Below are 25233 nucleotides of genomic sequence, written 5' to 3' on the forward strand. Positions count from 1 at the left end.
TATCTGACCTTGGTACAATCCTCTCCTCTGGAAACCAAATTACTTCTTAGTCAGATTCTGTGGCCAAAAGTCAAACTTTTAGACCCCGGGCCTAGAGGCCTTGATGCTATTAATTTAGACAATGTTAAGAGACAGAAACGGTGACCTTTGGCATTCAGGTCTCTTTTTGGGGCGTAAATACATGTCTCAATGATGGTTACAACTTGTGAAGAAGGTTTTACTCAGTCAATGCAGCGTTACTGGCAAACCTCTTACCATTAATCAGGAGCTTGTAACCATTCCAGCAAGCTGACACTTAATTCCGTCAGAAGTAGCAACCAAGGAAGGAGTTTGAAGTACCTTTGCTTCACTTAATAGAAAGCAAAGTGTTTTTTTTCAATATAGACCTATCCCTCTCTCCTTTGAGCAATCTACTGCATCTTACAGTGAGACATTGCAGGCTGAAAGTTTGCTTCTTTTGCCAGTTGCGATAGTTCATGAAGCAGAAGGTTTTATATATATATATATGTATATATATTGATCAGCAGTTGTCAGCCAAAACATTGGTCTGGAATGAAGACAAAAGGCAGACTCTGGTTTGAGGATTAATGAGTATGTGCGTTCAGCCCCAACATAAAATGCGGTTATTTTGTTTTCAAAGCAGGCGGTCACGTGGCTGCAGCAAAGCTCACAACAAACACCACCAAAACACCGAAGATACACAAGCTGCAATATTTCCTCGGCGTTTCTTCTTACATTGGCTTCCAAGACAATTGCATTGCTTCTCTTTTCTTTCCCCATGTAAGGTTGCGTGTCACTGTATAAGGTTACATTTCACCCTATAAGGTTACGTATCACCGTAGGAGGTTGCATGTCACCATATAAAGTTACATATCACCCTGCAAAGGCGACAGCCGTTGGAAGAGGCCAAACGTCTTGTTTTCGCAGGCGTCGAACACCGGAAAAATGTCACCCCTTAATGAGGCTGACTGCTAACACTAAAAGCAACACATCGGCGAACCGACTCGTTATCTGAGAGACGTGAGTCAAATTAGGCCCCGACCGTCAGATGTCGCAGGCAGGCGGGAGGAAGTCAAGTCCCACAGCATCAAAATACCGTGCCATTGATACGAGCCATTCACAGGGACGCCTACGATGGGCAGTAGGAGTTCACTAAAGACAGCGAGCTACCAAAGCTCTAAAAAGTTAACGTTTTAGGCCCAGTCCATGACGTCTAATTATGGTTTTTTTTTTAAAAAGAGATGGCTCGCTGGGGGGGCGGGGCGGTGACAATATCGGGACTCTTTTAACCAAAACATTGCGCGATGGCCAAGAAAGCAACATCTTTACCTGTCGGGCAATAGAAATGTCATGACTTTAAATTGCGGCCTTGTTTTGCACGGGCGATGGCAAGAAGGTGTCTTGAGAAGGTAATTCTTTTGAAGCTTCTTACGATAAAGGTGGGGTGGTGAGGGAGGGGGGGAAAAAGGGGGGCAGGGGGTGGGGGTCTTCATGTGGCCAGGTTTTCAGCGTTGACACTGGACATCCGGATTTGCGAGCTGCTCTTGCTGAGTACGGAGAGCTGGGTGCCGCCATTGACCCCGCTGCTGGCCAGGGACGGGTGTCGGTGCTTGAAGTCAACAGCAAAGTACCGGTTTACTTTCCAGCTCCTCCATTTCCTCTTGATCTCCGACTGTACCTTGGGGAAGAAACTTAAAAATGTCATTTGAAATGTACTCAGCTGCATCGGAATTGAAAGGGATCACAAAGCAAACACAGAGAGAGAGAAAAATAAAAGTTTAATTTTTTTATTCTCTTTTTTTTATCTTTTCAGGAAGAAGAAGATTTGAAGAAGAAAGCAACTTACCTCTCCGTTGAGGAAACAATACAGAACTGCTACAACAAAACCCTGCAAAGAATAAACAAGTCACATCTGGAATTAGTGCAGTAAAACAAAAGAAAGATTCGCATTAAATGGGGGTTCTCAGCAAGCGCTGGGCTCCAAACATCCAGTGGCCGGTTGCTTGCCAGCACCATTTTGTTTTCCCAATTTTTCTCGCTAGCCCCTCTCCCTTGAGTGTGATTGAACTAGGTGCTGGCGGCCTATTGCCCTCCTCCACCTCGTGCAACTTATTGAGCCTCGCAAGATGAGCGGCTATTTGACTGCAGGAGGCGTGAAGGCCAAGCTGGATCTTGTAGTCGCCAAGGGGCGAAGTGGTGGTGGTGGTGGTGGGCGAAGGGGGGGGATGAATTTCTGTTCGGTCCCTTTTGTGTTAATGACATTGTAAACATGGCGGCAAGATCCCCTCTGATTCTCGTTTCTCGCCAACCCATTCTTTCGGAAAGTGTTTAGGAGGTCGCCAACGCGTAGCCCACCAGAGGAAATTCTCCCCCTTCCCCCCCCCCCCACTGACCGATGTCGGCACGGAGGAATTTTCCGGAAGGGGAGGCACTAATCAGGAATAGGAACTCTGCCTAATTGTTTTCTCCTTCCTTGTCCCCCCGAAACAGATGGTACCATCCACACAACCCCTGACAAAATCAGCTCTCCCAGGCAGGCCACGAACAGCAATTCGAAATCAATCATTTCCTTTATATTTTCTCAAGGAAGCTTTTTTTTTCTCAGCTTTTTCTTCAGGGTCAAAGTTTTTACCAATTTTCTCCCCTCCTCTCATCTCTTCTCTCCTCTCCTCTCTTCCCCTTCCCTCCCCTCCCCTCTCTTCCCCTCCATACCCTTCCTCTCCTCCCCTTCCCTTCCTCTCCTCCCCTTCCTCCCCTCTCTTCCTCCGTCCTCCTCCCCTCTCTTCCCCTTCCTTCTCCTCTCCTCTCCCCTCCCCTCTCTTCCCCTTCCTTCTCCTCTCCTCTCCCCTCTTCTCTCCTCTCCCCCCCTTCCCTTCCCTTCCCTCCCCTCTCTTCCCCTCCTCTCTCCTCTCCTCTCCCCCCTTCCCTTCCCTCCCTTCTCTTCCCCTCCTCTCTCCTCTCCTCTCCTCCCCTTCCCTTCCTCTCCTCCCCTTCCCTTCCTCTCCTCCCCTTCCTCCCCTCTCTTCCTCCCTCCTCCTCCCCTCTCTTCCCCTTCCTTCTCCTCTCCTCTCCCCTCTTCTCTCCTCTCCCCCCCTTCCCTTCCCTTCCCTCCCCTCTCTTCCCCTCCTCTCTCCTCTCCTCTCCCCCCTTCCCTTCCCTCCCTTCTCTTCCCCTCCTCTCTCCTCTCCTCTCCTCCCCTTCCCTTCCTCTCCTCCCCTTCCCTTCCTCTCCTCCCCTTCCTCCCCTCTCTTCCTCCCTCCTCCTCCCCTCTCTTCCCCTCCCCTCTCTTCTCCCCCCTCTCCTCTCCTCTCCTCCCCTTCCCTTCCTCTCCTCCCCTTCCTCCCCTCTCTTCCTCCCTCCTCCTCCCCTCTCTTCCCCTCCCCTCTCTTCTCCCCCCTCTCCTCTCCTCTCCTCCCCTTCCCTTCCTCTCCTCCCCTTCCTCCCCTCTCTTCCTCCCTCCTCCTCCCCTCTCTTCCCCTCCCCTCTCTTCTCCCCCCTCTCCCCTCCTCTCTCCCCTTCCCTTCCTCTCCTCCCCTCTCCTCCGTTCATTTTTAAAATTCCGTTTCCCACAAAGCAGCCGGCCAGATTGACAGGCGGTCCAGGTGGGAAAGCCAGCAGTTAATGGCCGTTGGGGATGGTCCCCGGCAATCGGCAAAGATCGGGGGGGTGGGGGGGGGGGGGTTTGTTTGGGGTGGGAGGGTTTGGTGGGGTGGGAGGGTTTGGTTGTGGGGGGGGGGGAGGGTTTGGTGGGGTGGGGGAGTTGGAGCCCAGCAATTGGGAGGGAGATAGAGAAAGATTGGAGGTTGGGGGGTAGGTGGGTCGGCCAATCGCGACAGTGAGGTGAGGCTGCGATCGGCAGAAGGTTTGTTTGAGGGGCCTGGGGGGGGGGTAAACACTCCATGCTCCTCCTGGCCCACCAGCAGTGCTGGAGAAAGCACTTACCGGCTGGATCCAGCATCTCCCGGCTCCATTACGCTGCTGGGTTTCCCCGAGCCAGCGTTAAATTTAAGTCAGGCTCCAAAACCACAGTGTGGGCTGGGGTTGCGTTTCGTGATTTTTAATTATTAATAAACCCCCCCACCCCCCACACACCCCACCTAGCCATCGGGGCTGAGGAGGAGGGGGAAGGGGTTAATATCGACCCTGAAGAGACTGTTCGCTTTCCAAGTGGTGTAGGAAAGCAGTGTGAATGGACCAATGGCAGGAGTGTGGGGGGGGGGGGGGGGGAGGTGCAGAAGGACAGAATCATAGTAATTTACAGCACTGAAGGAGGCCATTCGGCCCATCGTGTCCGTGCTGGCTGAAAAAGAGCCATCCAGCCTAATCCCACTTTCCAGCATTTGGTCTGTCGCCCTGTAGGTTACGGCACTTCAAGTGCACATCCAAGTATTTTTTAAATGAGTTGAGGGTTTCTGCCTCTACCACCCTTTCAGGCAGTGAGTTCCAGACCCCCACCACCCTCTGGGTGAAAAAATTTCTCCTCAGCTCCCCTCTAATCCTTCTACCAATTACTTTAAATCTATGCCCCCTGGTCACTGACCCCTCTGCTAAGGGAAATAGGTCCTTCCTGTCCACTCTCTATAGGCCCCTCATAATTTTATACACCTCAATTAAATCTCCCCTTAGCCTCCTGTGTTCCAAAGAAAACAACCCCAGCCTATCCAATCTTTCCTCATAGCTAAAATTCTCCAGTCCTGGCATCATCCTCGTAAATCTCCTCTGTACCCTCTCTAGTGCAATCATATCTTTACTGTAATGTGGTGACCAGAACTGTACGCAGTTCTCTAGTTGTGGCCTACCTAGTTATAGCAAAACCTCCCTTCTCTTATATTCTATGCCTCGGCTAATAAAGGAAAGTATCCCATATGCCTTCTTAACCACCTTATCTGCCTGTCCTGCTACCTTCAGGGATCTGTGGACATGCACTCCAAGGTCCCTCTGTTCTTCTACACCTCTCAGTATCCTCCCATTTATTGTGTGTTCCCTTGCCTTATTTTCCCTCCTCAAATGTATTACCTCACACTTCTCCGGATTGAATTCCATTTGCCACTTTTCTGCCCACCTGACCAGTCCATTGATATCTTCCTGCAGTCTACAGCTTTCCTCCTCACTATCAACTACACGGCCAATTTTTGTATCATCTGCAAACTTCTTAATCGTGCCCCATACATAAAAGTCATGTGATGAAACCTCCAGGAATACGATCAACCTATCACAGGGGATCCCCTCCTATCATCGCTTGACAGCCATATTTTGCAACAGGGATTATAAGAACATAAGAAATAGGAGCAGGAGTAGGCCATACGGCCCCTCAAGCATGCTCCACCATTCAATCAGATCATGGCTGATCTTCGACCTCAACTCCACTTTCCTGCCCGATCCCCATATCCTTTGATTCCCTTAGTGTCCAAAAATCTATCTATCTCAGCCTTGAATATATTCAATGACTCAGCATCCACACCCCTCTGGGGTAGAAAATTCCAAAGATTCACAACCCTCTGAATGAAGAAATTCCTCCTCATCTCAGTCTTAAATGGCCGACCCCTTATCCTGCGACTATGCCCCCCTGTTCTAGACTCTCCAGCTGGGGGAAACAATCTCTCAGCATCTACCCTGTCAAGCCCCCTCAGAATCTTATATGTTTCAATGAGATCACCTCTCATTCTTCTAAACGCCAGAAAATATAGGCCCATTCTACTCAACCTCTCCTCATAGGACAACCCTCTCATTCCATGTATCAATTTAGTGAACCTTCATTGCACCGCCTCCAAGGCAAGTATATCCTTCCTTAGATAAGGAGACCAAAACTGTACACAGTACTCCAGGTGAGGTCTCACCAAAGCCCTGTACAATTGTAGTATGACTTCCTTACTCTTATACTCCAACCCCCTTGCAATAAAGGCCAACATGCTATTTGTCTTCCTAATTGCTTGCTGTACCTGCATGCAAACTTTCTGTGTTTCTTGTACAAGGACACCCTTGTACAAGGGGACCAACATCTAATAGTTTCTCACCATTTAAAAATATTCTATTTTTGTATTCCTAACAAAATGAATAACCTCACATTTCCCCACATTATAATCCATCTGACACCTTCTTGCCCACTTAACCTGTCAATATCCCTTTGCAGACTCTTTGTGTCCTCCTCACACCTTACTTTCCCACCTAGCTTTGTATCATCAGCAAACTTGGATACATTACACTTGGTCCCTTCATCTAAATCATTAATATAGATTGTAAATAGCTGAGGCCCAAGCACTGATCCTTGCGGTACCCCACTAGTTACAGCCTGCAAACCTGAGAATGACCCACTTAACGCTACTCTTTGATTTCTGCTAGTTACATCCTCAAAAACTCTAATAAATTTTTTAAACACGATTTCCCTTTCATAAAACCACATTGACTCTGTCTAATCCTATTATGATTTTCTAAGTGCCCTGTTACCACTTCCTTAATAATGGATTCCACCATTTTCCCGATGACTGATGTCAGGCTAACTGACCTGTAGTTCCCTGTTTTCTCTCTCCCTCCTTTCTTGAATAGCGGGGTAACATTTGCTACCTTTCAATCCGCTGGGACCGTTCTAGAATCTAGGGAATTTTGGAAGATCAAAACCAATGCATCCACTATCTCTGCAGCCACCTCTTTTAGAACCCTAGGATGTAGGCCATCAGGTCCAGGGGATTTGTTGGCTTTTAGTCCCATTAGTTTCTTAAGTACTTTTCCTCTACTGATTGTTCTAAGAAACGTATTGTTTTAAGAAACTGTCTCAAATGCATTCCATGAACTCGTCCTCCAGACTACATTTGCAAATTTGATTTGCTTAGTCTATATGAAGATTAAGGTCCCCCATGATTATTGCATTACCTTTGTTACAAGCTCCTATTATTTCTTGATAATACTCTGTCCAACGGAATAGCTACTGGTAGGGGGCCTATAAACTACTCCCACCAGTGTTTTCTGTCAGGTGGTATTGGATGGTGAGCTGGAGCAGGACTTTGTCCAGGGACCCTGGGGTCAAAATCATTGGAGCAAATGAGGAGAAATCGTTTCCACTGACAGGAGGGTCAGTAACCAAAGGCTCACGATTATTGGCGAAAGCACCAGAGAGGAGATGAGGAGAAATCTTTTTACGTAGCGAGTTGTTACAATCCGGGGCTGCACTGCCCGAAAGGGTGGTGGAAGACTCAATAGTACCTTCAAAAGTGAATTGGATAAATATTTGATAAGGAAAAACATTTCGGGCTATGGAGAAAGAGCGGGGGTGTGAGACTAATTGGACAGCTCTTTCAAAGAGCCGGCATAGGCATAATGGACTGAATGGCCTCCTTCCTGCTGTATGATTCTATAATTCTATGAAAACAGCTCCAGCAAAGGTCAGTGGATTGTAATCGGGAATAGGAACTGTTCCCCCAGTGAGATCAGTGGATTGTAATCGGGAATAGGAACTGTTCCCCCAGTGAGGTCAGTGCATTGTAATTGGGAATAGGAACTGTTCCCCCAGTGAGGTCAGTGGATTGTAATCGGGAATAGGAACTGTTCCCCCAGTGAGGTCAGTGCATTGTAATCGGGAATAGGAACTGTTCCCCCAGTGAGGTCAGTGGATTGTAATCGGGAATAGGAACTGTTCCCCCAGTGAGGTCAGTGGATTGTAATCGGGAACAGGAACTGTTCCCCCAGTGAGGTCAGTGGATTTTAATCGGGAACAGGAACTGTTCCCCCAGTGAGATCAGTGGATTGTAATTGGGAATAGGAACTGTTCCCCCAGTCAGGTCAGTGGATTGTAATCGGGAATAGGAACTGTTTCCCAGTTTGATCAGTGGATTGTAATTGGGAATAGGAACTGTTTCCCAGTGAGATCAGTAGATTGTAATCGGGAATAAGAACTGTTCCCCCAGTGAGATCAGTGGATTGTAATCGGGAATAAGAAATGTTCCCCCAGTGAGATCAGTGGATTGTAATTGGGAATAGGAACTGTTCCCCCAGTCAGGTCAGTGGATTGTAATCGGGAATAGGAACTGTTTCCCAGTTTGATCAGTGGATTGTAATTGGGAATACGAACTGTTTCCCAGTGAGATCAGTGGATTGTAATTGGGAATAGGAACTGTTTCCCAGTTTGATCTGTGGATTGTAATCGGGAATAAGAACTGTTCCCCCAGTGAGGTCAGTGGATTGTAATTGGGAATAGGAACTGTTTCCCAGTGAGATCAGTGGATTGTAATCGGGAATAAGAACTGTTTCCCAGTTTGTTCAGTGGATTGTAATTGGGAATAGGAACTGTTCCCCCAGTGAGATCAGTAGATTGTAATCGGGAATAAGAACTGTTCCCCCAGTGAGATCAGTAGATTGTAATCAGAAATAAGAAATGTTCCCCCAGTGAGATCAGTGGATTGTAATCGGGAATTGGAACTGTTCCCCCAATGAAATCAGTGGATTGTAATCGGGAATAAGAACTGTTCCCCCAGTGAGATCAGTGGATTGTAATCGGGAATAAGAACTGTTCCCCCAGTGAGATCAGTGGATTGTAATCGGGAATAGGAACTGTTCCCCCAGTGAGATCAGTGGATTGTAATCGGGAATAAGAACTGTTCCCCCAGTGAGATCAGTGGATTGTAATCGGGAATAGGAACTGTTCCCCCAGTGAGGTCAGTGGATTGTAATCGGGAATAGGAACTGTTCCCCCAGTGAGGTCAGTGGATTGTAATCGGGAACAGGAACTGTTCCCCCAGTGAGGTCAGTGGATTTTAATCGGGAACAGGAACTGTTCCCCCAGTGAGATCAGTGGATTGTAATTGGGAATAGGAACTGTTCCCCCAGTCAGGTCAGTGGATTGTAATCGGGAATAGGAACTGTTTCCCAGTTTGATCAGTGGATTGTAATTGGGAATAGGAACTGTTTCCCAGTGAGATCAGTAGATTGTAATCGGGAATAAGAACTGTTCCCCCAGTGAGATCAGTGGATTGTAATCGGGAATAAGAAATGTTCCCCCAGTGAGATCAGTGGATTGTAATTGGGAATAGGAACTGTTCCCCCAGTCAGGTCAGTGGATTGTAATCGGGAATAGGAACTGTTTCCCAGTTTGATCAGTGGATTGTAATTGGGAATACGAACTGTTTCCCAGTGAGATCAGTGGATTGTAATTGGGAATAGGAACTGTTTCCCAGTTTGATCTGTGGATTGTAATCGGGAATAAGAACTGTTCCCCCAGTGAGGTCAGTGGATTGTAATTGGGAATAGGAACTGTTTCCCAGTGAGATCAGTGGATTGTAATCGGGAATAAGAACTGTTTCCCAGTTTGTTCAGTGGATTGTAATTGGGAATAGGAACTGTTCCCCCAGTGAGATCAGTAGATTGTAATCGGGAATAAGAACTGTTCCCCCAGTGAGATCAGTAGATTGTAATCAGAAATAAGAAATGTTCCCCCAGTGAGATCAGTGGATTGTAATCGGGAATTGGAACTGTTCCCCCAATGAAATCAGTGGATTGTAATCGGGAATAAGAACTGTTCCCCCAGTGAGATCAGTGGATTGTAATCGGGAATAAGAACTGTTCCCCCAGTGAGATCAGTGGATTGTAATCGGGAATAGGAACTGTTTCCCCAGTGAGATCAGTGGATTGTAATCGGGAATAAGAACTGTTCCCCCAGTGAGATCAGTGGATTGTAATCGGGAATAGGAACTGTTCCCCCAGTGAGATCAGTGGATTGTAATCGGGAATAGGAACTGTTCCCCCAGTGAGATCAGTAGATTGTAATCAGGAATAAGAACTGTTCCCCCCAGTGAGATCAGTGGATTGTAATCGGGAATAGGAACTGTTCCCCCAGTGAGATCAGTAGATTGTAATCGGGAATAAGAACTGTTCCCCCAGTGAGATCAGTAGATTGTAATCAGAAATAAGAAATGTTCCCCCAGTGAGATCAGTGGATTGTAATCGGGAATTGGAACTGTTCCCCCAATGAAATCAGTGGATTGTAATCGGGAATAAGAACTGTTCCCCCAGTGAGATCAGTGGATTGTAATCGGGAATAAGAACTGTTCCCCCAGTGAGATCAGTGGATTGTAATCGGGAATAGGAACTGTTCCCCCAGTGAGATCAGTGGATTGTAATCGGGAATAAGAACTGTTCCCCCAGTCAGATCAGTGGATTGTAATCGGGAATAGGAACTGTTCCCCCAGTGAGATCAGTGGATTGTAATCGGGAATAGGAACTGTTCCCCCAGTGAGATCAGTGGATTGTAATTGGGAATAGGAACTGTTCCCCCAGTCAGGTCAGTGGATTGTAATCGGGAATAGGAACTGTTTCCCAGTTTGATCAGTGGATTGTAATTGGGAATAGGAACTGTTTCCCAGTGAGATCAGTAGATTGTAATCGGGAATAAGAACTGTTCCCCCAGTGAGATCAGTGGATTGTAATCGGGAATAAGAAATGTTCCCCCAGTGAGATCAGTGGATTGTAATTGGGAATAGGAACTGTTCCCCCAGTCAGGTCAGTGGATTGTAATCGGGAATAGGAACTGTTTCCCAGTTTGATCAGTGGATTGTAATTGGGAATACGAACTGTTTCCCAGTGAGATCAGTGGATTGTAATTGGGAATAGGAACTGTTTCCCAGTTTGATCTGTGGATTGTAATCGGGAATAAGAACTGTTCCCCCAGTGAGGTCAGTGGATTGTAATTGGGAATAGGAACTGTTTCCCAGTGAGATCAGTGGATTGTAATCGGGAATAAGAACTGTTTCCCAGTTTGTTCAGTGGATTGTAATTGGGAATAGGAACTGTTCCCCCAGTGAGATCAGTAGATTGTAATCGGGAATAAGAACTGTTCCCCCAGTGAGATCAGTAGATTGTAATCAGAAATAAGAAATGTTCCCCCAGTGAGATCAGTGGATTGTAATCGGGAATTGGAACTGTTCCCCCAATGAAATCAGTGGATTGTAATCGGGAATAAGAACTGTTCCCCCAGTGAGATCAGTGGATTGTAATCGGGAATAAGAACTGTTCCCCCAGTGAGATCAGTGGATTGTAATCGGGAATAGGAACTGTTCCCCCAGTGAGATCAGTGGATTGTAATCGGGAATAAGAACTGTTCCCCCAGTGAGATCAGTGGATTGTAATCGGGAATAGGAACTGTTCCCCCAGTGAGGTCAGTGGATTGTAATCGGGAATAGGAACTGTTCCCCCAGTGAGGTCAGTGGATTGTAATCGGGAACAGGAACTGTTCCCCCAGTGAGGTCAGTGGATTTTAATCGGGAACAGGAACTGTTCCCCCAGTGAGATCAGTGGATTGTAATTGGGAATAGGAACTGTTCCCCCAGTCAGGTCAGTGGATTGTAATCGGGAATAGGAACTGTTTCCCAGTTTGATCAGTGGATTGTAATTGGGAATAGGAACTGTTTCCCAGTGAGATCAGTAGATTGTAATTGGGAATAAGAACTGTTCCCCCAGTGAGATCAGTGGATTGTAATCGGGAATAAGAAATGTTCCCCCAGTGAGATCAGTGGATTGTAATTGGGAATAGGAACTGTTCCCCCAGTCAGGTCAGTGGATTGTAATCGGGAATAGGAACTGTTTCCCAGTTTGATCAGTGGATTGTAATTGGGAATACGAACTGTTTCCCAGTGAGATCAGTGGATTGTAATTGGGAATAGGAACTGTTCCCCCAGTGAGATCAGTAGATTGTAATCGGGAATAAGAACTGTTCCCCCAGTGAGATCAGTAGATTGTAATCAGAAATAAGAAATGTTCCCCCAGTGAGATCAGTGGATTGTAATCGGGAATTGGAACTGTTCCCCCAATGAAATCAGTGGATTGTAATCGGGAATAAGAACTGTTCCCCCAGTGAGATCAGTGGATTGTAATCGGGAATAAGAACTGTTCCCCCAGTGAGATCAGTGGATTGTAATCGGGAATAGGAACTGTTCCCCCAGTGAGATCAGTGGATTGTAATCGGGAATAAGAACTGTTCCCCCAGTGAGATCAGTGGATTGTAATCGGGAATAGGAACTGTTCCCCCAGTGAGATCAGTGGATTGTAATCGGGAATAGGAACTGTTCCCCCAGTGAGATCAGTAGATTGTAATCAGGAATAAGAACTGTTCCCCCCAGTGAGATCAGTGGATTGTAATCGGGAATAGGAACTGTTCCCCCAGTGAGATCAGTGGATTGTAATCGGGAATAAGAACTGTTCCCCCAGTGAGATCAGTAGATTGTAATCAGAAATAAGAAATGTTCCCCCAGTGAGATCAGTGGATTGTAATCGGGAATTGGAACTGTTCCCCCAATGAAATCAGTGGATTGTAATCGGGAATAAGAACTGTTCCCCCAGTGAGATCAGTGGATTGTAATCGGGAATAAGAACTGTTCCCCCAGTGAGATCAGTGGATTGTAATCGGGAATAGGAACTGTTCCCCCAGTGAGATCAGTGGATTGTAATCGGGAATAAGAACTGTTCCCCCAGTGAGATCAGTGGATTGTAATCGGGAATAGGAACTGTTCCCCCAGTGAGATCAGTGGATTGTAATCGGGAATAGGAACTGTTCCCCCAGTGAGATCAGTAGATTGTAATCGGGAATAGGAACTGTTCCCCCTCCATCCTTGGCGAAGTGGATCAATAGGAAATTGGACCAGTCTTTTTTACTCATATCGAGCAATGTTTCAGGATCCTGCAACTAGAAGGTACACAACAATAGCCCGGAGTCTCTCCCCTTTGATTTTTAGCTCCCACTAACTGTCGTAGCCATGTTACATCCACTTCAATCTCTACTCCTCATAACAGCACAGCAGCTTATCAAAGGCATGAACCCACAAATCACCGCATCAGGGCACGGGGTGACGGGTGAGCTTGTTCTACCAATGAAGCTGTTTGACTTGATCTTTCCCCTTCAGTTGGGACAGCGGGACATTGCTGGGGTAGAGAACACTGTACGGCCACCACCCAGGGAATCAAACCCAGGGAAGTATCTACCAGCCACAAGTTATTCAGGCTGTTAAACAATACAGTGCAACGCTGCAATGGGAGGTTTAGGGTACTAGAGGGATCAGCTTCAGTGGGCTTTTCTCTTCCCTACAATTGCGTAGAGGTGATGTTACAAGAGGCCTGGACTAATGATCCAATAGGACATGAGTTCAAATCCCACCATTGCAGTTTGAGAATTCTAATTCACTTCAAAAAAAAACTCTGGGAATAAAAAGCTGCTACCAGTAAGTGAGCACGAAGCTGTCGGATTGTCGTAAAAACCCAACTGGTTCACTGACTTCCTTCAGGGAAGGAAACCTGCCATCCTTGCCCTATCTGGCCTGTAAGTGAGTCCAGTCCCACACCAACCTGGTTGACTCTTAACTGCCCTCTGAAGCGGGAGAGTAAGCCCCTCAGTCGTATCAAACCGCTGCCAGCGGTTAGTGAAGAAGGCTGCCTCCACCAGCTTCTCGGGGACAACGAGGGATTGGCCATAAATGCGAGCCTCGTCACCGCTGCCCCCATCCCTGGAGCGAATATTTAAAAAACTTGAACCGAAGCTGTCTGGGGAGGTGCTGAATGGAAGGGACGAGGTCAGATTTCCCCACCTTGAAAGAGGAGCTAAATTGGAGTGTCTGTCGAAATGATTTATTTTGTTACACACACGTGAGGGAAAGGGCAGGGCCTCGAGTTAAACAGATTGTGGCACTCAGTGCCAAGCTGGCTGGCCGGATGTTTACGAACGCCCGTGCCCCGGTCAGGAAGAAGGGGAGAGAATGTTGAGGAGGTCTTTTTTTAAAAAAAAGTGTACCACGCAAGGACGTCCACAGATCCTCACTGCGGACCCAAGTACCTTTCCGTGCTCTGCTGCAGCAACGCTCTGCAATCTTACAGCGCTCCAACCAAGTTACCTGAAAGGATCCTAATCCCAGCTCAAACACCAGCCGTTCCCTGGTATTAACATCTTCTGGGTAAAAGGCAAACACCGTGTAGTGAATCCCAAACAGCGGAATCAACAGGAGAGTTGAGCGGGCCAGTCTCCTGTGTGAGGTGATTGGGGGGGTGGGGGGTGGGGGGTTGGGGGGGGGAGAAAAACAACAGCCATTAACATTGGTGAGTTCAAGAGTGGTGAATAGAATTCAAAATTATTTCTTTAACAAACACAATATCAACCGGAAGAAAGTAATATTTCAATTCCTGTCACATTTTCAGCTTTACAAATTAATTGGACAGACCGCTTTAATGATCTTCTCCATTCTTATGGAGGCATGTTGCATTGTTCACAGTAACAACTGGTTCAATTAAGTAACTGCAGTATTGTAATAAGATGCCACCTTTGGGATAAATACAAGATTAAGTAGGTGTGTTGAGATAGGGGAGTATTTTGCCTGTGTTCTTTAGTAATTAAGGCTGTAAAAAATGGCAGAGATTTTATCCTGCTAAGTGTTATAAGTGGGGTGTTACTGTTATAATTGAGGTGTTACTGTTATAATTGAGGTGTTACTGTGAAAAGTGGGGTGTTACTGTTATAAGTGAGGTGTTTCTGTTATAAGTGGGGTGTTACTGTTATAATTGAGGTGTTTCTGTTATAAGTGGGGTGTTACTGTTATAAGTGAGGTGTTACTGTTATAAGTGGGGTGTTACTGTTATAAGTGAGGTGTTACTGTTATAATTGAGGTGTTACTGTTATAAGTGGGGTGTTACTGTTATAAGTGAGGTGTTACTGTTATAAGTGGGGTGTTACTGTTATAAGTGGGGTGTTACTGTTATAAGTGAGGTGTTACTGTTATAAGTGGGGTGTTACTGTTATAAGTGAGGTGTTACTGTGATAAGTGGGGTGTTACTGTTATAATTGAGGTGTTACTGTGAAAAGTGGGGTGTTACTGTTATAAGTGAGGTGTTTCTGTTATAAGTGGGGTGTTACTGTTATAAGTGAGGTGTTTCTGTTATAAGTGGGGTGTTACTGTTATAATTGAGGTGTTACTGTTATAAGTGGGGTGTTACTGTTATAATTGAGGTGTTACTGTTATAAGTGGGGTGTTACTGTTATAAGTGGGGTGTTACTGTTATAAGTGAGGTGTTACTGTTATAAGTGGGGTGTTACTGTTATAAGTGAGGTGTTACTGTGATAAGTGGGGTGTTACTGTTATAATTGAGGTGTTACTGTGAAAAGTGGGGTGTTACTGTTATAAGTGAGGTGTTTCTGTTATAAGTGGGGTGTTACTGTTATAAGTGAGGTGTTTCTGTTATAAGTGGGGTGTTACTGTTATAAGTGAGGTGTTTCTGTTATAAGTGGGGTGTTACTGTTATAATTGAGGTGATACTGTTATAAGTGGGGTGTTACTGTTATAAGTGAGGTGTTTCTGTTATAAGTGAGGTGTTACTGTTATAAGTGGGGTGTTACTGTTATAAGTGGGGTGTTACTGTTATAAGTGAGGTGTTTCTGTTATAAGTGAGGTGTTACTGTTATAAGTGAGGTGTTTCTGTTATAAGTGAGGTGTTACTGTTATAAGTGGGGTGTTACTGTTATAAGTGGGGTGTTACTGTTATAAGTGGGGTGTTTCTGTTATAAGTGGGGTGTTACTGTTATAAGTGAGGTGTTTCTGTTATAAGTGGGGTGTTACTGTTATAAGTGAGGTGTTTCTGTTATAAGTGAGGTGTTACTGTTATAAGTGAGGTGTTACTGTTATAAGTGGGGTGTTACTGTTATAAGTGGGGTGTTACTGTTATAAGTGAGGTGTTACTGTTATAAGTGGGGTGTTACTGTTATAAGTGAGGTGTTTCTGTTATAAGTGAGGTGTTACTGTTATAAGTGAGGTGTTACTGTTATAAGTGGGGTGTTTCTGTTATAAGTGAGGTGTTTCTGTTATAAGTGAGGTGTTACTGTTATAAGTGGGGTGTTACTGTTATAAGTGAGGTGTTACTGTTATAAGTGAGGTGTTACTGTTATAAGTGAGGTGTTACTGTTATAAGTGAGGTGTTACTGTTATAAGTGGGGTGTTTCTGTTATAAGTGAGGTGTTTCTGTTTTAGTGAGGTGTTACTGTTATAAGTGAGGTGTTACTGTTATAAGTGGGGTGTTAATGTTATAAGTGAGGTGTTACTGTTATAAGTGGGGTGTTACTGTTATAAGTGAGGTGTTTCTGTTATAAGTGAGGTGTTACTGTTATAAGTGGGGTGTTACTGTTATAAGTGGGGTGTTACTGTTATAAGTGAGGTGTTACTGTTATAAGTGGGGTGTTACTGTTATAAGTGAGGTGTTTCTGTTATAAGTGAGGTGTTACTGTTATAAGTGAGGTGTTACTGTTATAAGCGGGGTGTTACTGTTATAAGTGAGGTGTTTCTGTTATAAGTGAGGTGTTACTGTTATAAGTGAGGTGTTACTGTTATAAGTGGGGTGTTACTGTTATAAGTGGGGTGTTTCTGTTATAAGTGAGGTGTTTCTGTTATAAGTGAGGTGTTACTGTTATAAGTGGGGTGTTACTGTTATAAGTGAGGTGTTACTGTTATAAGTGGGGTGTTACTGTTATAAGTGAGGTGTTACTGTTATAAGTGGGGTGTTACTGTTATAAGTGGGGTGTTACTGTTATAAGTGAGGTGTTACTGTTATAAGTGGGGTGTTACTGTTATAAGTTGGGTGTTACTGTTATAAGTGAGGTGTTTCTGTTATAAGTGAGGTGTTACTGTGATAAGTGAGGTGTTACTGTTATAAGCGGGGTGTTACTGTTATAAGTGGGCTGTTAATGTTATAAGTGGGGTGTTACTGTTATAAGTGAGGTGTTTCTGTTATAAGTGAGGTGTTACTGTTATAAGTGAGGTGTTTCTGTTATAAGCGGGGTGTTACTGTTATAAGTGAGGTGTTACTGTTATAAGTGGGGTGTTACTGTTATAAGTGGGGTGTTACTGTTATAAGTGGGGTGTTTCTGTTATAAGTGAGGTGTTACTGTTATAAGTGGGGTGTTACTGTTATAAGTGGGGTGTTACTGTTATAAGTGGGGTGTTACTGTTATAAGTGGGGTGTTACTGGTATAAGTGGGGTGTTACTGGTATAAGTGGGCTGTTACTGTTATAAGTGGGGTGTTACTGTTATAAGTGGGCTGTTAATGTTATAAGTGGGCTGTTAATGTTATAAGTGAGGTGTTACTGTTATAAGAGGGCTGTTAATGTTATAAGTGGGGTGTTACTGTTATAAGTGGGGTGTTACTGGTATAAGTGGGCTGTTAATGTTATAAGTGGGGTGTTACTGGTATAAGTGAGGTGTTACTGTTATAAGTGGGGTGTTACTGTTATAAGTGGGGTGTTACTGTTATAAGTGGGGTGTTACTGTTATAAGTGGGGTGTTACTGGTATAAGTGGGCTGTTAATGTTATAAGTGGGGTGTTACTGTTATAAGTGGGGTGTTACTGTTATAAGTGGGCTGTTAATGTTATAAGTGGGCTGTTAATGTTATAAGTGAGGGTGTTACTGTTATAAGTGGGCTGTTAATGTTATAAGTGGGCTGTTAATGTTATAAGTGGGCTGTTAATGTTATAAGTGAGGCGTTACTGTTATAAGTGGGGTGTTACTGTTATAAGTGGGCTGTTAATTTTATAAGTGAGGCGTTACTGTTATAAGTGGGGTGTTACTGTTATAAGTGGGCTGTTAATGTTATAAGTGGGCTGTTAATGTTATAAGTGAGGCGTTACTGTTATAAGTGGGGTGTTACTGTTATAAGTGGGCTGTTAATGTTATAAGTGGGCTGTTAATGTTATAAGTGAGGCGTTACTGGTATAAGTGGGGTGTTACTGTTATAAGTGGGGTGTTACTGGTACAAGTGGGCTGTTAATGTTATAAGTGAGGCGTTACTGTTATAAGTGGGGTGTTACTGGTACAAGTGGGGTGTTACTGGTACAAGTGGGGTGTTACTGTTATAAGTGGGGTGTTACTGGTATAAGTGGGCTGTTAATGTTATAAGTGAGGTGTTACTGTTATAAGTGGGGTGTTACTGTTATAAGTGGGGTGTTACTGTTATAAGTGGGGTGTTACTGTTATAAGTGGGGTGTTACTCTTATAAGTGGGGTGTTACTGTTATAAGTGGGCTGTTAATGTTAGAAGTGGGGTGTTACTGTTATAAGTGGGCTGTTAATGTTATAAGTGAGGTGTTACTCTTATAAGTGGGGTGTTACTGTGATAAGTGGGCTGTTAATGTTATAAGTGAGGTGTTACTCTTATAAGTGGGGTGTTACTGTTATAAGTGGGGTGTTAATGTTATAAGTGGGGTGTTACTGTTATAAGTGGGGTGTTACTGTTATAAGTGGTGTGTTACTGTTATAAGTGGGGTGTTACTGTTATAAGTGGGGTGTTACTGTTATAAGTGGGGTGTTAATGTTATAAGTGGGGTGTTACTGTTATAAGTGGGGTGTTACTGTTATAAGTGGGGTGTTACTGTTATAAGTGGGGTGTTAATGTTATAAGTGGGGTGTTACTCTTATAAGTGGGGTGTTAATGTTATAAGTGGGGTGTTACTCTTATAAGTGGGGTGTTACTGTTATAAGTGGGGTGTTACTGTTATAAGTGGGCTGTTAATGTTAGAAGTGGGGTGTTACTGTTATAAGTGGGGTGTTACTCTTATAAGTGGGGTGTTACTGTTATAAGTGGGGTGTTAATGTTATAAGTGGGGTGTTACTGGTATAAGTGGGGTGTTACTGGTATAAGTGGGCTGTTACTGTTATAAGTGGGGTGTTACTGTTATAAGTGGGCTGTTAATGTTATAAGTGGGCTGTTAATGTTATAAGTGAGGTGTTACTGTTATAAGAGGGCTGTTAATGTTATAAGTGGGGTGTTACTGTTATAAGTGGGGTGTTACTGGTATAAGTGGGCTGTTAATGTTATAAGTGGGGTGTTACTGGTATAAGTGAGGTGTTACTGTTATAAGTGGGGTGTTACTGTTATAAGTGGGGTGTTACTGTTATAAGTGGGGTGTTACTGTTATAAGTGGGGTGTTACTGGTATAAGTGGGCTGTTAATGTTATAAGTGGGGTGTTACTGTTATAAGTGGGGTGTTACTGTTATAAGTGGGCTGTTAATGTTATAAGTGGGCTGTTAATGTTATAAGTGAGGGTGTTACTGTTATAAGTGGGCTGTTAATGTTATAAGTGGGCTGTTAATGTTATAAGTGGGCTGTTAATGTTATAAGTGAGGCGTTACTGTTATAAGTGGGGTGTTACTGTTATAAGTGGGCTGTTAATTTTATAAGTGAGGCGTTACTGTTATAAGTGGGGTGTTACTGTTATAAGTGGGCTGTTAATGTTATAAGTGGGCTGTTAATGTTATAAGTGAGGCGTTACTGTTATAAGTGGGGTGTTACTGTTATAAGTGGGCTGTTAATGTTATAAGTGGGCTGTTAATGTTATAAGTGAGGCGTTACTGGTATAAGTGGGGTGTTACTGTTATAAGTGGGGTGTTACTGGTACAAGTGGGCTGTTAATGTTATAAGTGAGGCGTTACTGTTATAAGTGGGGTGTTACTGGTACAAGTGGGGTGTTACTGGTACAAGTGGGGTGTTACTGTTATAAGTGGGGTGTTACTGGTATAAGTGGGCTGTTAATGTTATAAGTGAGGTGTTACTGTTATAAGTGGGGTGTTACTGTTATAAGTGGGGTGTTACTGTTATAAGTGGGGTGTTACTGTTATAAGTGGGGTGTTACTCTTATAAGTGGGGTGTTACTGTTATAAGTGGGCTGTTAATGTTAGAAGTGGGGTGTTACTGTTATAAGTGGGCTGTTAATGTTATAAGTGAGGTGTTACTCTTATAAGTGGGGTGTTACTGTGATAAGTGGGCTGTTAATGTTATAAGTGAGGTGTTACTCTTATAAGTGGGGTGTTACTGTTATAAGTGGGGTGTTAATGTTATAAGTGGGGTGTTACTGTTATAAGTGGGGTGTTACTGTTATAAGTGGTGTGTTACTGTTATAAGTGGGGTGTTACTGTTATAAGTGGGGTGTTACTGTTATAAGTGGGGTGTTAATGTTATAAGTGGGGTGTTACTGTTATAAGTGGGGTGTTACTGTTATAAGTGGGGTGTTACTGTTATAAGTGGGGTGTTAATGTTATAAGTGGGGTGTTACTCTTATAAGTGGGGTGTTAATGTTATAAGTGGGGTGTTACTCTTATAAGTGGGGTGTTACTGTTATAAGTGGGGTGTTACTGTTATAAGTGGGCTGTTAATGTTAGAAGTGGGGTGTTACTGTTATAAGTGGGGTGTTACTCTTATAAGTGGGGTGTTACTGTTATAAGTGGGGTGTTAATGTTATAAGTGGGGTGTTACTCTTATAAGTGGGGTGTTACTGTTATAAGTGGGGTGTTACTGTTATAAGTGGGGTGTTACTGTTATAAGTGGGGTGTTAATGTTATAAGTGGGGTGTTACTCTTATAAGTGGGGTGTTACTGTTATAAGTGGGGTGTTACTGTTATAAGTGGGGTGTTACTGTCATAAGTGGGCTGTTAATGTTATAAGTGGGGTGTTACTGTTATAAGTGGGGTGTTACTGTTATAAGTGGGGTGTTGCTGTTATAAGTGGGGTGTTAATGTTATAAGTGGGCTGTTAATGTTATAAGTGGGCTGTTAATGTTAGAAGTGAGGCGTTACTGTTATAAGTGGGGTGTTACTGTTATAAGTGGGGTGTTACTGTTATAAGTGGGGTGTTGCTGTTATAAGTGGGGTGTTGCTGTTATAAGTGGGCTGTTAATGTTATAAGTGGGCTGTTAATGTTAGAAGTGAGGCGTTACTGTTATAAGTGGGGTGTTACTGTTATAAGTGGGGTGTTACTGTTATAAGTGGGCTGTTAATGTTATAAGTGAGGCGTTACTGTTATAAGTGAGGTGTTACTCTTATAAGTGGGGTGTTACTGTTATAAGTGGGCTGTTAATGTTAGAAGTGAGGCGTTACTGTTATAAGTGAGGTGTTACTCTTATAAGTGGGGTGTTACTGTTATAAGTGGGCTGTTAATGTTATAAGTGGGGTGTTACTCTTATAAGTGGGGTGTTAATGTTATAAGTGGGCTGTTAATGTTATAAGTGAGGCGTTACTGTTATAAGTGGGGTGTTACTGTTATAAGTGGGCTGTTAATGTTATAAGTGGGCTGTTAATGTTAGAAGTGAGGCGTTACTGTTATAAGTGGGGTGTTACTGTTATAAGTGGGCTGTTAATGTTATAAGTGGGCTGTTAATGTTATAAGTGAGGCGTTACTGTTATAAGTGGGGTGTTACTGTTATAAGTGGGCTGTTAATGTTATAAGTGGGCTGTTAATGTTAGAAGTGAGGCGTTACTGTTATAAGTGGGGTGTTACTGTTATAAGTGGGCTGTTAATGTTATAAGTGGGCTGTTAATGTTATAAGTGAGGCGTTACTGTTATAAGTGGGGTGTTACTGTTATAAGTGGGCTGTTAATGTTATAAGTGGGCTGTTAATGTTATAAGTGGGGTGTTACTGTTATAAGTGGGCAGTTAATGTTATAAGTGGGTTGTTACTGTTATAAATGGGCTGTTACTGTTATAAGTGGGCTGTTAATGTTATAAGTGGGCTGTTAATTTTATAAGTGGGCTGTTAATGTTATAAGTGAGGCGTTACTGTTATAAGTGGGGTGTTAGTGTTATCAGTGAGGTGTTACTGTCATAAGTGGGGTGTTACTGTCATAAGTGGGGTGTTACTGTTATAAGTGAGGTGTTACTGTTATAAGTGAGGTGTTACTGTCATAAGTGGGGTGTTACTGTTATAAGTGGGGTGTTACTGTCATAAGTGGGGTGTTACTGTTATAAGTGGGGTGTTACTGTTATAAGTGGGGTGTTACTGTCATAAGTGGGGTGTTACTGTTATAAGTGAGGTGTTACTGTCATAAGTGGGGTGTTACTGTCATAAGTGGGGTGTTACTGTTATAAGTGAGGTGTTACTGTTATAAGTGGGGTGTTACTGTTATAAGTGGGGTGTTACTGTTATAAGTGAGGTGTTACTGTTATAAGTGGGGTGTTACTGTCATAAGTGGGGTGTTACTGTTATAAGTGAGGTGTTACTGTTATAAGTGGGGTGTTACTGTTATAAGTGAGGTGTTACTGTTATAAGTGGGGTGTTACTGTCATAAGTGGGGTGTTACTGTTATAAGTGGGGTGTTACTGTCATAAGTGGGGTGTTACTGTTATAAGTGGGGTGTTACTGTTATAATTGCGGTGTTACTGTTATAAGTGGGGTGTTACTGTTATAAGTGGGGTGTTACTGTTATAAGTGGGATGTTACTGTCATAAGTGGGGTGTTACTGTCATAAGTGAGGTGTTACTGTCATAAGTGAGGTGTTACTGTTATAAGTGGGGTGTTACTGTTATAAGTGGGGTGTTACTGTTATAAGTGAGGTGTTACTGTCATAAGTGAGGTGTTACTGTTATCAGTGAGGTGTTACTGTTATAAGTGAGAGATTACTGTTATAATTGTGGTGTTACTGTTATAATTGCGGTGTTACTGTTATAAGTGGGTTGTTACTGTCATAAGTGGGGTGTTACTGTTATAAGTGAGGTGTTACTGTCATAAGTGGGGTGTTACTGTCATAAGTGGGGTGTTACTGTTATAAGTGAGGTGTTACTGTTATAAGTGAGGTGTTACTGTTATAAGTGGGGTGTTACTGTTATAAGTGGGGTGTTACTGTTATAAGTGAGGTGTTACTGTTATAAGTGGGGTGTTACTGTCATAAGTGGGGTGTTACTGTTATAAGTGAGGTGTTACTGTTATAAGTGGGGTGTTACTGTTATAAGTGAGGTGTTACTGTTATAAGTGGGGTGTTACTGTCATAAGTGAGGTGTTACTGTTATAAGTGGGGTGTTACTGTCATAAGTGGGGTGTTACTGTTATAAGTGGGGTGTTACTGTTATAAGTGGGGTGTTACTGTTATAATTGCGGTGTTACTGTTATAAGTGGGGTTTTACTGTTATAAGTGGGGTGTTACTGTTATAAGTGGGGTGTTACTGTTATAAGTGGGATGTTACTGTCATAATTGGGGTGTTACTGTCATAAGTGAGGTGTTACTGTCATAAGTGAGGTGTTACTGTTATAAGTGGGGTGTTACTGTTATAAGTGAGGTGTTACTGTCATAAGTGAGGTGTTACTGTTATCAGTGAGGTGTTACTGTTATAAGTGAGAGATTACTGTTATAATTGTGGTGTTACTGTTATAATTGCGGTGTTACTGTTATAAGTGAGAGATTGCTGTTATAAGTGGTGTGTTTCTGTCATAAGTGGGGTGTTTCTGTCATAAGTGGGGTGTTTCTGTTATAAGTGGGGTGTCATTGTTATAACTGGGGTGTTACTGTTATAATTACATCGAATTACATAGAATGTGCAGCACAAAACAGGCCATTCGGCCCAACAGTTCTATGCTGATGTTTATGCTCCACACGAGCCTCCTTCCTCCCTATTTCATCTCACCCTATCAGCATATCCTTCTATTCCTTTCTCCCTCATGTGTTTATCTAGCTTCCCCTTAAATGCATCTATGCTATTAGCCTCAACCACTCCTTCTATTCGCAAGTTCCACATTCTAACCACTCGCTAGGTAAAGAAGTTTCTCCTGAATTCCCTATTGGAAACATCTTCTCTATGTCTACCCTATCAAACCCTTTCATAATCTTGAAGACCTCTATCTGGTCACCCTCAGTCTTCTCTTTTCTGGAGAAAAGAGCCCCAGCCTGTTCAATCTTTCTTGAAAGGTATAACCTCTCAGTTCTGGTATCATCCTAGTAAATCTCTGTTGCACCTTCTCCAGTGCCTCTATATCCTATTTACAATATGGAGACAGGAACTGTTCACAATACTTCAAGTTTGGTCTAACCAAGGTGTTATACAAGTTTAACATAACTTCTCGGCTTTTCAATTCTATCCCTCTGGAAATGAACCCCAGTGCTTGGATTGCTTTTTTTATGGCCTTATTAACCTGCATCACTACTTTTAGTGATTTGTGTATCTGTACCCCCAGATCCCTCAGCTCCTCCATTTAGACTTTTATTTTCCAAGGAGTATGGGGCCCCCTTATTTTTCCTACCAAAATGTATCATCTCACATTTATCCATACTGAAATTCATTTGCCAATTACACGCCCATTCTTCAAGTCATAGAGAGTCATAGAGTTATACAGCACGGATAGAGGCCCTTCGGCCCATCGTGTCCGTGCCGGCCATCAGCCCTGTCTGCTCTAATCCCATATTCCAGCATTTGGTCCGTAGCCTTGTATGCTATGGCATTTCAAGTGCTCATCCAAATGCTTCTTGAATGTTGTGAGGGTTCCTGCCTCCACAACCCTTTCAGGCAGTGAGTTCCAGACTCCAACCACCCTCTGGGTGAAAAAGTTCTTTCTCAAATCCCCTCTAAACCTCCCGCCTTTTACCTTGAATCTATGTCCCCTTGTTATAGAACCCTCAATGAAGGGAAAAAGCTCCTTAGTATCCATCCTATCTGTGCCCCTCATAATTTTGTACACCTCAATCATGTCCCCCCTCAGCCTCCTCTGCTCCAAGGAAAACAAACCCAATCTTCCCAGTCTCACTTCATAGCTGAAGCGCTCCAGCCCTGGTAACATCCTGGTGAATCTCCTCTGCACCCTCTCCAAAGCGATCACATCCTTCCTGTAGTGTGGCGACCAGAACTGCACACAGTACTCCAGCTGTGGCCTAACCAGTGTTTTATACAGCTCCATCATAACCTCCTTGCTCTTATATTCTATGCCTCGGCTAATAAAGGCAAGTATCCCATATGCCTTCTTTACCACCTTATCTACCTGTTCCGCCGCCTTCAGGGATCTGTGAACTTGCACACCAAGATCCCTCTGACCCTCTGTCTTGCCTAGGGTCCTCCCATTCATTGTGTATTCCCTTGCCTTGTTAGTCCCTCGAAAGTGCATCACCTCGCACTTTTCCGGGTTAAATTCCATTTGCCACTGTTCCGCCCATCTGACCAACCCATCTATATCGTCCTGCAGACTGAGGCTATCCTCCTCGCTATTTACCACCCTACCAATTTTTGTATCATCAGCGAACTTACTGATCATACCTTTTACATTCATATCCAAGTCATTAATGTGAATGACTTGGATATGAATGTAAAAGAAGTTTATTAATATCTTCCTGTTTTTTGTCGCAGTCCTCCTCGGTATTAACTACACCCAACAATTTGGTGTCGTCCGCAAATTTTGAAATTGTACTTTCGATTCCCGAGTCCAAATCGTTTATGTAAATAATGAACAACAGTGGTCCCAGCACCGATCCTTGTGGA

The 25233-nt window shown here is 43.7% G+C and overlaps 1 protein-coding gene across 1 annotated transcript in view; it reads right to left on the minus strand.

Annotated features, from left to right (window-relative positions):
• Nucleotides 1–1051: 1051 nt before the first annotated feature.
• LOC137334602 (pituitary adenylate cyclase-activating polypeptide type I receptor-like) overlaps nt 1052–25233 on the minus strand; it is a 231867-nt gene continuing 207685 nt past the window's right edge. The window contains exons 13-15 of the mRNA XM_067999414.1: nt 13863–13992; nt 1847–1888; nt 1052–1678 (exon numbers count right to left, since the gene is read on the minus strand). Coding sequence (XP_067855515.1) covers nt 1490–1678; nt 1847–1888; nt 13863–13992 — 361 coding nt within the window. The 3' untranslated portion in view covers nt 1052–1489. The remainder of the gene's footprint in view (nt 1679–1846; nt 1889–13862; nt 13993–25233) is intronic.

The sequence above is a fragment of the Heptranchias perlo genome, chromosome 2, assembly GCF_035084215.1.
Source record: "Heptranchias perlo isolate sHepPer1 chromosome 2, sHepPer1.hap1, whole genome shotgun sequence".
NCBI classification, from domain to species: Eukaryota; Metazoa; Chordata; class Chondrichthyes; order Hexanchiformes; family Hexanchidae; genus Heptranchias; species Heptranchias perlo.